This window comes from Vicugna pacos, chromosome 14 (assembly GCF_048564905.1).
Source record: "Vicugna pacos chromosome 14, VicPac4, whole genome shotgun sequence".
In the NCBI taxonomy this organism is placed as follows: domain Eukaryota; kingdom Metazoa; phylum Chordata; class Mammalia; order Artiodactyla; family Camelidae; genus Vicugna; species Vicugna pacos.
The window spans coordinates 7843174-7856596 of NC_133000.1; the positions used below are offsets into that span (position 1 = coordinate 7843174).

Genomic DNA, 13423 nt, shown 5'->3' on the forward strand with positions numbered 1-13423 from the left:
AGCAATCTTCTTTACTCAGTTTACCAATTCAAATGCTAATCTCTGCCAGAAGCACCCTTAACATTTGTTAAGTGGAGCACAGGGTGTCCGTGGTGAGCCTTAGTTCAATAACTGACCACAGGAGAAACTGAAATAGAGAAGCTTGTCACTCACAGGTCCTGGAGGAAGTACATGGCACACCTTGAAGGACCACACAGGGAGGTCAAGGCGGTGGACAGAGACAGGACCCAGGACGCTTACCTTTAATAGGGCCCGTGTGTGAGTGCTCTGGTGTTTCTGGGCCAGGTCCAGATTGATCACTTCAAACCAAAAGAGGGTTTTCCTGGTAAGCCCCACAGGGGTCTTATCTTAGGGGTACGTAAGGCATATAGCTGCTAAGAAGCAGGAGTGACCTGTTGACCACAAAAGACTGTAGAGGAAGTCAGATCAGTCACTTACACTGCTTGTGACTGCAGGCTGTCCTCCAGGGGACGTGCTTCATGAGGGGACGACTGTCAGTTCAAGGGCCCTGCCAGACACATAGGACACAAGAGACGGATGCCAAGGCAGAACACGATGGAGTAGCTTAGGTAAACTCTTGACAAACGGTTTACCAGCCATCTGGAGTGGGGTCCCTTAGCCCAGTCGAGCTGACGCATAAAATGAATCTACATACTTTCCACTGCTACAAACTTATACTGAACTCCCCCCAAATAACTGACTACTTGATAACCGCTTTCACTTGCATCATATCATTTAATCCTTGCAATGTCCCTGCAGGAGAATAGATGCCATCCCCTTTTGTACAAAGAATTACCTGAAGCTTACATGGGTAATAGATAGAGGATTTGGGATCCAAATTTAAGATTCTTCTAATCCAAACTCCAAGTTGGATCACTACATCACATCACTGCTATGGGCTGAATTCCTTAGCAAGTGGTGTCTCCTTTACATGCTGTGTTTTCCTTTTTGGTCTTTTGATCCTTTAGGGAGAGAAGGAATGAGCTTCATGGAGACCCTACCGTGTGGAAACTCTGTTAGGTATTTCACAAAATGTATCTTGTTTGATCCTCCTTACAGCCCTGTGAGAGACACAGGAAAGTTAGTCTTACCTGCCCAGGTTAAGTAATGTGGTCCAAGACGCACAAAGTGATGGAGCAGGAATTTTATCTAACATCAAACACCACGTGTGCACTTCCTTATAGCCAAGGTCATTTGTTCCTTGCCAGATCTCCTCTGAGCCATGTCCAAGTCCTCAAAGTTAGAAGACTGGTCTGTGATTGCAGACGGTTCTACTGGATGACTCTGACTTCAGCTACATGCAAAACTGACCCAGGTCAGGAAGTTCTTGGTTGCTCCCACTCTCTTGCCTGGCACCCTGACTCTCCCCATCATGGTACTTGTTCTGTAGGGATATGTCTGTTAGGTTAGGACCTGACTCTGTAGACCTCACGTGGGCTGAATTGGGAAAGTCCCCTGGTCTGATGTCCTGAGTACTAGTCTGGGCTGCTCCCTTTCTTTTCTGCTTAACTGTTCACTGAAGAGATTTCTTGTTGACGGGGAAGGGAGAGATAGGGTCGTGGAGGTGAGGGACACAGAGACGGGGGAGACATCACAAAGCCAGCAGCATAGCACAATTAAGCCCCAGTTTCTTGAATCATATGGGCAAATGCCACTGTTCTTCTGATCAGTATTTTATTCTCCATTTCCTTCTATGCTATATATAGATGCTTCAGGTCATGAAAAAAAAACATTCAGTGCAATGAAACCTAGTAGTCGTTTACTAAGAAACTAAAAATGAAAGACATGCACTACTTTATTCTATTGAAATGTTTGGCTGAACGCGTAAGAATGATGATGAGGCCATTCTTGGACACTTGCACTGAAATGAACCAAGGGAAGAATATTAAGGAAATAGAAAGAGGATGTTTGGCATACAGAGTGCAAGAGCTTCTTCAGGCCGAGGGAGTGGAATGAAAATTGGCATGATCATTGGGAGAATATGAGTCAAACAGAGAAGTTTGCAAAGACAATATATTAGGAGAGCAAAAGGCCGATAAACAGCTCTTGTATTTGGAGAAAAACAGGGAGAGTAAATCAAGGAATTTAAAAGTAAAGAGAAACGTAATTCAACTAAGGGAGGAAAAAACCCCACTATTCTTTGTAAATAGAAAAGAAACAAATGAAAGTAAGACATCAGAAGTCAGTAAGATTTTATAGGAGTCTAAAGTTGATTTTATGGAAGCAGAGCCTATTTCACTGCTGTAGGAAACTCCCAGCTGAGCGCTAACTGTGGACATCTGATCTCCTCGAAGCTACGTTTAAGCTTTTTGCTCTTGGCTTCTATCTTGCACCCTGTGTCCGGCGGGAAGCCAGCAGTGTCCCAGAGTTCTGGAGGGTGGGCCAAGTTTAGATATTGGAGTTGGTTCTTTAATTTATTGCACTGTAGAGAACAAAAATTGTGAGAGCATGTGCTAGAATTTTAGTTATGAGAGATAAATACAAAATATTAAGTTGACTCCAACAACTGGAATCAACTTGAAAACTCCCAGTCTCTTAGGATAAAAAAATATAATCCTACTTAGAAATTCCTGGTGTAATCACAGATGAAGGATTGGTTCTTTCCATGAAGCTTATTAATTAAAAAAGTACATAATCCAAAGTCAATTAAGTAGTAAGATGCTATAACAAATACTTATTTCATGAATTTTCAAAGTATGAATAATAACTACACATTAAACATGAGAAATTCACGTTTTTCCACTGGCTGCTGAAAAACAATGGAAATAACTCCCGTCATGGTAGCAGCTCACCGTGGGCTGACTTACCTCGGGAATTATTTATTGGTTCCAGATGACTTGTACACCGTGGGGTTAGTCATTCGTTCAGGCTTGATGAGAAACAGACACAACAAAAATTGGGGATTCAAACATGCGCTGTATTTCTCCTCACAATCAGAGAGAAATTCACTGTGGTTTTTCTCCTTATAGGCTCATGCTAAAATCTGGCATCTCTACAATACTTCTTTCCGCCCCACTCAGGGAGGCCAGGTATCCATTGCCTTAAGCTCCCACTGGATCAGTCCTCGAAGAATGACCGACCACAGCATCAAAGAATGTCAAAAATCGCTTGACTTTGTCCTAGGCTGGTTTGCCAAACCCATATTTATTGATGGGGACTATCCTGAGAGCATGAAGAATAACCTTTCCTCTCTTCTGCCTGAATTTACTGAATCTGAGAAAAAGTCCATCAAGGGAACAGCTGACTTTTTTGCTCTTTCCTTTGGACCAACCTTGAGTTTTCAACTGCTGGACCCTCACATGAAGTTCCACCAATTGGAATCTCCCAGCCTGCGACAACTCCTTTCCTGGATTGACCTTGAATATAACCATCCTCAAATATTTATTGTGGAAAATGGCTGGTTTGTTTCAGGGACCACCAAGAGAGATGACGCCAAATCTATGTATTACCTCAAAAAATTCATAATGGAAACATTAAAAGGTAGGATTGCGTATAAAATTTTAATTTCCTGCCAAAATCCACTGGAAAAACAATCTTTAAGATGATCTGTAATAAACCATGTGAATTTATAGTTTTTAATTGGAATATGGAAATTCATTTTGGCAATAGTAGAAAGGCATTTATGTACCAACCTTTCTCATTTGAGGCCTTGAGGAACTTAAATTAATTTTAAAAACTCATTTTGTAAATGAGAAACTGGGCTATAATGTTTAAAATTACTTGCATAGTTACTACTCTAGGTTTTTAGATTGTATTAAAGATTAAGTAAATCCCAAGATATCTAGATCCCTGTACAAGTTTTGGGGTTCTTATTGCTTGTACTGAGTAAAACACTTTAAAACAAAGGAACATCCACGTAAGAAAAGAGTAAGTCGTTCATTCCTTTAAAGACAATTCATTTATTGCATCAGGCACAAGGCTGGGTACTTAGGCTAGAAGGTAGAACAAGACATCCTGGCCTGAAGAGCACACACTATAAATAAGGGAAGTCCAAATAAAAACATAATTGGAGACAAGCCTATTTGTGAAGACATTTATTTATAGAGCTCTCTAGGTTTGATATGAGCGTTTTGTCAGTGAGGAAGTTCAGTGGATTACCCCAAAGTAAGCATTATACATAACTTATTTCCTAGAGTAGTAAAACCCTCAAATGCTCTTGAGCTGTGAGGCCAGCGTAGGGTCACGTTGCTCCTGTCCTCTTTCCTTTGCAGCCATCAGGCTGGACGGCGTGGACGTGATCGGGTACACGGCGTGGTCCCTCATGGATGGCTTCGAGTGGCACAGAGGCTACAGCATCCGACGTGGACTCTTCTACATCGACTTCCTCAGCCAGGACAAGAAGCTGTTGCCGAAGTCTTCAGCCTTGTTCTACCAAAAGCTGATAGAGAAAAATGGCTTCCCTCCTTTACCTGAAAACCAACCCCTAGAAGGGACATTTCCCTGTGACTTTGCTTGGGGAATTGTTGACAACTACATTCAAGTAAGTCAGCTGACAAAACCAATCAGCAGTCTCACCAAGCCCTCTCACTAGTAAGTAGAGCTTCCTTATTAGGTGTCATGGCATATGGGCCACTCTTCAGGCCAAACACGCTGCCTTAATGAGCACATTAAGGGCGCGGTTTGGAATGCTGCCCCCTTCTCTCCAAAAATCTTTCTAGCTTCCTCTTGCACTTTATTTTAAATCAGCTCCAAAGGGGAACAAATTAAAAATATATGAATCTTTAAGTTCTCATAAGATTTTAGTAAAAAGATAAAACATTCTCTTTCAATGCAGTGGTTTTTCAATACTTTTTAAAGCTGCTGAGTTCTCCCATGAACAAGATACAGGACAGACTCCAGGTCATCTGAGGCCTCAGTGGAGCTGCCGAGGCTGAGGCAGGGGCATTAGGCAGAGCCCTCCTGGGGCATGACGCCGTGAAAACCTGAGCTTTCAGAAACACCTCCAGCGTGAAAACTTTGCTCAGTGATTCACTGATCAGAATGCCCTTTCTAGCAATGGTCATTGAAATGGTAAGGAAGTTCTTAAAAACGGTCAACCAATTTTTATTGGGCACCTGCTCTGCATTGATATTAGAGACGGATTAATCTCTGTCTAATATTGGTCCTCAATATTATCTTTAATTTTCTCAATTTCAAAGGAATTTATTTTCTGAAGTTTGAATACTTTAGCGAGCACTTCCTGGATGCTTAGTGTGTACAAAGCCCTGTGTTAATTGCTGGGGGTGCTCCGTTGAGGAGAGTGCACACTGACATGAGGCAGATATGAGCCCTGCTTTCAAAGGAGTCTCTTGAGGGAAAATGATGGATACACAAAAGAAGTAACAGAGTGAACAGAGCATGGTGTAACTGAGCAGGGTGGCGGTGGGAACAGAGTCTGAGTGTGAAAATAGAGACCAAATTCGGTATCCATTGAAGAGCAATGGGGTTTAGCATGTTGGGTGCTTCTAGCCAATCCATTACTTCTCTAGGGGAGGAAAAATAACTTTTCCTCTTACCCTGCTGAGTTCTTAGCTGAGACCCCTGTCATGAAAGATAGATTAACATGAGAAAAACAAACAGAAGTCTATTAATATGTATACCTCATGTGTACATGGGAGATACTCTGAGAAAAATGAGTAAGTTCCTGAGGTGGCTTAGCATTCAGGCTTAAATGCCATCTTAATAGGGAAAAGGGAAGGGAAAGTCAGTGCTTTTTAGGAAAGGTGAATGATTTTTAGGAAAGATGAATGCGCCCTTAGAAGAACAGATGGGAGCTATGCTAGTTTGTGACAAAGTTTGCCTGAGTGTGATGTTGGCTTCCAATCTCCTCTCCTCTGACGAGGGTTGATCTTCCCCGGTTGATGAAACTCCCATGAAGGGATTTATGACAGCCCTTCTGAGTTCCTTTTGGAGGATCTGTCTATCTTTGGAGGCAGATAAGGGGAGTTCAGAGGAAGCCTTTCCCTTGCATTTGCTGTTTTTTTTTTTTTTTCAAGTGCCTGCAGCTCAAAATAATCAATATGCTGGAGGGGCAGATTTTGAGGAGGCATGCCCTGAACTCCTAGGGCATGTGCATTCTGTGCATGCCCTGAACTTCTAGGGCAGTGCATTCTGTGACCCTTCAGTTCAAAAGAAGTATTTGGAAGAATGCTTGGATCTGAGGAAAGACCTTATAGTTGAAATGGGTTGCTGCTTTTTGGTAAATACCAAATTGAAATCTTTGATTTATAAGGAAATAAATCAACACCATCCTTCATGCTTCTTTTGCTGAGTTGCATTATTTTTACTCCTTTTTCAGACCTCCAGCTAGCTGTAGGGACAGTCTGGTCTTCCATCCCTTCCTTACATTTAAAAGGCAGTGAGGAATGCTGTGCTCCCAAGAACGTCTGAGCCCAATAACATGGTTTCCTAGCTCCGCTCTGCTCAGTTTGGGGTTTTCCTTGCTGCTCCATCTCCCATTCTGCCTCAAACCACTGCTATTTGGAACCTCCCCATCCTAATTTTTCTCCTGTAAGTGGGATCCACAGTGGAGTTCGAGCGGGATCTGAAGGAGGGAGGGACAAAGGGGAAAGGCCAGCCCGGGGTCCGTGCTTCTTCCTCCCTTCAATTGTGCTGGGGCGGGTGGCTCTCTGGTCCTTGTTCTGTGTCTTGACCCTCTGCCGAGCCCTGCTTCCTGCTGGGCCCTGAGCCCCTAGTCGTTGCGGGCTTGTCCTCCACCTGGATCTCTGATAGCAGCCCAGCCTGGGCGGCTAGTTCCCAGCTTAGTCCTTTGAGAAGAGACGCCTCCATCAGCATCTATGTGCAGACAGTGTGAACTCGGGGAGCAGTGGGGATGCTGCGGGGAGCCCTTTCACTCCTGCTCTGTTCCCATCCAGGGGCTGTGTTTGCTTTGGAACTGGTCAGTAGTGAGAAAGTTTTAGGAGTACATCCTATTTCCTCGAGAGAGAAGAGACGCTGGTCAGATGCAGCAAGTATGGCAGCGGACAGGAAGGGGGATGGGAGAGAATCCTTTTTCTGCTCCTTGGAAGCAGGTGTTTAGACTTTGCTCTGGTGTCAGCCATCTCTTCTCTCAGGATGCACTGCCTTTTCCCCTCATCAGCTCAGGGTTGCTGCGTCCCCTCCTCGCAGAGCCTCCGGTCTTTTCCTGTGCTGACCTAGCCAGATGCAAACCCACCATGGACGTGAACTCCCCCAGAAGCTCTCTAGTGGGAAGAGGCTGCAATTGCTATTTTGTTCTCCCTGCTTTTAACCTTGGGCTTTGCACTGTTTTGGTAGTGCCCCTCCCAAGCTAACTTCCTAACTGACAAAGTAAAAACAGGTTTTCTGTTAGGGCAGTTCTAAGGAGCATATGTGCATGTGTTAATTTATAAGTAGGTCTCTATACTTTTCATGTGTTAGAATCCTGAGAAGTGAATGTTAACTACTGAAATTTACCTCTTCACTTCTGGCTAGTATTTCAAACCCCCGATATGAATGAGGCATGCATTTCACCTGAAAAACTTTAAAAATAATATCCCATTAATACACCAGCTGTTGGCAGTCTGACCTTAGGCTTATTCACATGGATTGTCATTGTCCTTGGACCTAATTTCCTAGGTGAGAAGTTTGTTTTCCCATAACCATGGTAAATACAAGATGTAGAGCCTTGTTTTTTTTTTTTTTTTTTAATATTGGCCACTGTTAGGGGAAAGTTTCTTCTATAATATACTGAATGCATACATTGTACTCATTTCTTCTGAAGGCTTCAACTTTATTATTTCTTTTTTATTAAGAAATAAGTCAACAAGTTAATGGAGGTTATATAGAATTTTGCCTAAACACCTATTTCTAAATGTCCTGTATTTTTAAGAAATAGATTTTTTTTCTCAGAAATTATACTTTAGTCTCTCATACTTGTTTTCAATGGGCTGAATAAAAGCTGTTGTTCTGAAACAATTATGGTAGAAAAGTTAAAAATTTAGTCAACTCAGAGTGCTAGAAAAATAATTGAAAGAAGTCCTTCAAGCTATGAACACTTTCACTTCAAAAGAGCATGCGAATATTTTCTCTTGCAAAGCTGAGGAAACATGATTTGTGGGTGCATCACAGTGGAAAAGTACTGCAGACAGCATTCCCACAGCGTTAGAGGAAATGTGCGCATGCGTGATCAACAAGGGACAGGTCTCCAGAAAAAGTAACTTCCCTCTGACATGCTGTTTTTTATTCCTTTCCTTTATAAACACATCACTGACCCCTCTGGAGGAGCAGAAGCTCATTTGCAACAGGCCTGAAAAATGCAAGGAAACCTCTGCTAGAGATTCAAAACTGGAGTTTTGACCCCATAGAGGGTCAAACCCAGGAACCATAACAGGATTATGTGAGGAGAAAACTGGCTCTGGCGGCAGGTCTTTGGGATGAACTTGCAGTTTCCATTCCTGTCATAGTTTGCACGTGGAGAGGAGTTTGTGACTGATTTTGCAATCTGCTCACTTTTCCAAAACGCCTATTTTCATTTTGGAGGCTTATAGCTCAGAGATCTTGAGAACCATTATTGTCATGATCATCACAGGAAAATAATTCAGAGATTTTTAAAAAGCTATGTTGAAACGTCCCATTATGAGTGGATGATAATATTGTTTCCACATTCTCTATCACTTTCTGCTATCAGTCAGCCTGAATTTGCTGAACTCTGTGACTGATACTCTTGCCAATAAAAGGCAAGAGTTATCCTTATTTCGCATTTCCTTTACCTAGAGCAAAATTCAATTAGAACATGATTTTAAAAAGCCTAATTTAGGGGAAGGGTGTAGCTCAGTGATAGAGTGCCTGCTTAGCATGTATGAGGTCCTGAGTTAAATCCCCAGCACCTCCATTGAAAAAATAAATAAACCTAATCACCCCTCCCCTCCCAAAGAAGCACAATTTGATTTTAAATACCATCTCATTTTCTGACTCTCAGGTTTTAAGCTTTATCATTTTTTGGTCTAGTTTTTTATTTGAAAGTCTCATAACATTAGTGATTTCTTATGTTAAATGAAAAACATCCAAGATACTTTGCTTGCTTAACACAGACCAGAGATATGTGAGGATCATTAACGTTAGTCATCTGAAGTGAACCCAAAAATTCAGATTTTTTTTTAATGTTTAAGTAGAGTTCCAGCGTTAGAGAGGACTACGGGTAAAACAAATGTGCATCAAAGTGGAATGTTTTCTTCCCCAGAAACTTACTATTTATGAAAAATAGTTTAAAAATTCAGCTAGAAAGGTTTCTACTTTTGCTCATCTTGCTGGCTGGCTTTGTTGACAGACCCGCATAGAACGACTTTTCTAGGACTATCCATTGTAGGCTAACAGTTACTTTCCTCCTGCCAGGTGGACACCACTCTGTCTCAGTTTACCGACCCCAGCGTCTACCTGTGGGACGTCCACCGCAGTAAAAGGCTTATAAAGGTGGACGGGGTTGTGGCCAAGAAGAGGAAATCCTATTGCGTTGACTTCGCGGCCATCCGGCCCCAGATCGCCCTACTCCAGGAAATGCACGTTTCGCATTTCCACTTCTCCCTGGACTGGGCGCAGATCCTGCCCCTGGGGAACCAGTCCCAGGTCAACCGCACGGTCCTGCGCTACTACCGCTGCGTGGCCAGCGAGCTGGTGCGCGCCAACATCACGCCGGTGGTGGCCCTGTGGCGGCCCGCCGCCCCGCACCAGGGCCTGCCGCGCCCGCTGGCCCGGCACGGCGGCTGGGAGAACCCCCGCACCGCGCGGGCGTTCGCGGAGTACGCCAGCCTGTGCTTCGCAGAGCTGGGCCAGCACGTCAAGTTCTGGATCACCATGAACGAGCCGTCCACGCGGAACATGACGTACAGCGCGGGGCACAACCTCCTGAAGGCCCACGCGCTGGCCTGGCGCGCCTACGACGAGAGGTTCAGGCGCGCTCAGAACGGCAGAATAGCCATCGCCTTGCAGGCGGATTGGATAGAACCGGCCTGCCCGTCCTCCCCGAAGGACCAAGAGGTGGCCGAGCGAGTTCTGGAGTTTGACATCGGCTGGCTGGCCGAGCCCATTTTCGGTTCCGGGGACTATCCCCGTGTGATGAGGGACTGGCTGAACCAGAGAAACAGCTTCCTCCTGCCTTATTTCACTGACGAGGAAAAAAAGCTAATCCGGGGTTCCTCTGACTTTTTGGCTTTAAGCCATTACACCACCATCCTTGTAGACTGGGAAAAAGAAGATCCGGTAAAATACAACGATTACCTGGCAGTGCAAGAAATGACCGACATCACCTGGCTCAACTCCCCCGGTCAGGTGGCCGTGGTGCCCTGGGGGTTACGCAAGGTGCTGAACTGGCTGAGGTCCAAGTACGGAGACCTCCCCGTGTATATCATATCCAACGGCATTGACGACGATCCGCACGCAGCCCAAGACAAGTTGAGGATGTATTACATGCAGAATTACGTAAACGAGGCGCTGAAAGGTAAGGAGCCCCCAGAACAGCGGCCTCTTGAAGGTTGACACCTTGAGGGCACGACATCTGATAGAAGCTCTCCGACATACACACACACTGTTGCCCTCAGAACAAGTGCTGACCATTTCTAGCCACAGGGACAAAGTACAAGCGCTACCTAGTACTTTCCCCAGGGATAAAGGCATTTGGTTAAAAGTGGAAGACAGACAATCCCTAGCAGCTGCTCTGGGTGGAGAAAGGCCAGACTATGTCCTAGGTCTCAGATGACTTCACGGCAGTCTTGCTTGCTTCAGGTGCTTAAAGATTTAACCCACGTGCATCGGAGTAGGTTTAATTATGTAACACCTACTATGCTAAAGGTAGCTCAATATTTGTCTTGGTATTTGTCTCTGTTTTCAGATAAAAGAAGCCTTTTCTGATTAAGTCTAATTTAATCTGAAGTTTTATTAAATGGTACTGAAAGTCTCTCTGATGAAGCAGAGCTATGTAAAAGTGAAGTGTTGTGCACAAAATGTTTTAACTTTTCTCCTGTCCTTTTGTTTTTCTAGCCTACATATTGGATGGTATCAATCTTTGTGGATACTTTGCTTATTCATTTAATGATCGCACAGCTCCGAAGTTTGGCCTCTATCGTTACGCTGCAAATCAGTTTGTGCCCAAACCATCCATGAAACATTACAGGAAAATTATTGACAACAATGGCTTCCCAGGTCCCGAAAGTCTGGGAAGATTTTGTCCAGAAGAATTCACCCTGTGTAATGAGTGTAGCTTTTTTCACGCCCGAAAGTCTTTACTAGCTTTCATAGCTTTTCTACTTTTTGCTTTTGTTATTTCTCTTTCTCTTATTTTTTACTACTCTAAGAAAGGCAGAAGAAGTTACAAATAGTCCTGAAATTTTTCCTATTCAATTATGCACACTCATCAGCTGTTAACTATTTGTACTTCTCAGTGTTGTGAAACTGTAGATTTTATATATTTGACTTTCAGAAAACATTTTTGTGGCTTATGACAGAGGTTTTGAAATGAGTATAGGTGATTGAAAAATACTGAATAATGTGGATAGTGCCTGGATTTGTTCTTTTGCGGGGCGGGGATGGATATGATAAAAAAAACTGACAGGGGCCATCATTTCTGTAACACATTCTGTAAAAAAGTACGAGAAATGGGAACCATTCTTTAACATTTTTACAGAAATTGAATGGCAAGGTTAGGAATATTTTTATCTGTGCCCAGTCCTAAGTGTAATCTTTATCTTGTCATAATTGCAAGTGTTGGAATCAAAAGTTAAGTCTCAAGTAACCATCTCTCAAATGCCATAATATGCCTAATGGTCTCTGTTGAATCAAATTTCTCTTAAAAAAGAAGATGGCAGAATAGAGAACAGATGACAAAAGGCTGTAGGCTGGAATGCTTCTTTGAAAAGCAGTGTTTCTGTCAAATGCTGCTAATATTAATTTACATATCTGGTTAATGATATGCTTAGCAGATCAAATTATAGAACTCTATATTTTAGATAAATATACAGAATATTTCTTTATATTTTGAAGTGCTCTCTAAACCCCAGGTCCTTCAGGGCTTTGTGTCACTGGGGTCTTGTCGAGGGCCTGCACATAATCTTCACTAAATGTGTACAGAAAAATAAGCATGAATCATGCAATGTTGCGCCCTTGAGGAAGCATAAATCGACTGTGAAATGCATTATACTGCAGTGGCTGGAGGAGGCAGAAAGGAGGGAAAAGTACTTGTTATGAGCAACATTATGATTAATTTGACTATAAACTCTTTTATTTAGAGCAGACCTTGGAATGAATAAGGTGACCTTTCCTGAGAGAGTAAGAATGAAATAATAACTCATTTCAAGAGGAATGACTCCACTTTCCGTTCTTTAGAATGTGCCACAATTTCTTTGAATTGAGTTTTAAAAATACTTAATAGGGTCAAAAGCTTTTGGGCTGATAACACTGGAAAACTCATTTCTGTGATTGCTGAGGTCTATTTTATATTTTTGCTGCTACTTCTGTGGAACTAGCTTTGAACGAGTTTTGTTTTGAACTTTTACACTGAAACATGCTACTTATTTTTACAAAGGGCTAATTAGGTCTTATCCTTTATGCCCCTTAAATAAGTCTTGCTGGTTTTCTGATAGGGAAGTCTATGACACTGGAGTTGAGGATGAGCCTAATGTTTGTTTTATAGATAAGCCAACATTGTATCAGGCAAGATAAAAATACTGTACTATATTATGTATCAGAGGTGGCATGATTTTTTTTCCACGAAAGATAGGCTTTTAGTGGTACTCTCTCAAAAAGTGCAAACCAGAGAATAATAGTTTATTTTATGTATATATGTTTTCTGATTATAATAGTAATATATATTCATTGTAAAAATTTAAAAACACAGAAGGTATATGTAAAGAAAAAAATTACCTGTAATTTCACCACCTTGAGGTAGCCATTATTAACTTAGCCTATGTAATTTATTTTACATAATAAGTGAGTGAGATCATATTATAAGTAATGTCTTTATTAATTTTCATTGTGTACCTTTCCTTTGTCATTAATCTTCAAAGGCATGAATTTTAATAGTTGTAGAATAATTCTACTATTTATCACAACTTATTTAACCATTCCTATTTTTTGGACTACTTTCCAACAAATTTATCACAACTTATTTATCACAACTTATTTAACCATTGCTATTTGTTGGACTACTTTCTTTTTGTTAATTACTGTTAAATAATGAACAGTGGATGTTGTTTAAAAATTATTTTCTTACTACAATTTTTAATTTCCTTTAGTGTAGAAGTAATTCTGTCCCTTGATAAAGTATTGTATGTAATAAATCTACCTGCAACTTTGTCTTCTTTCATAATCAAATGACTGGATACATTTCTTAATTTTGTTTTTCTTTTGAGTTGATTAAACCATGTAGACTGTGATCTGAGTGGTGAAGAAAGGGGTCTGACAGCAGAAGGAGTGAACTTTGAGGGAGGGTGCCCCA

The 13423-nt window shown here is 42.1% G+C and overlaps 1 protein-coding gene across 1 annotated transcript in view; it reads left to right on the forward strand.

Moving 5' to 3' along the window:
* KL (klotho) overlaps positions 1–13095 on the forward strand; it is a 40703-nt gene extending 27608 nt beyond the window's left edge. Inside the window, exons 2-5 of the mRNA XM_006208995.4 lie at positions 2970–3480; positions 4212–4480; positions 9331–10432; positions 10972–13095. Coding sequence (XP_006209057.2) covers positions 2970–3480; positions 4212–4480; positions 9331–10432; positions 10972–11309 — 2220 coding nt within the window. The 3' untranslated portion in view covers positions 11310–13095. The remainder of the gene's footprint in view (positions 1–2969; positions 3481–4211; positions 4481–9330; positions 10433–10971) is intronic.
* Positions 13096–13423: the final 328 nt, after the last annotated feature.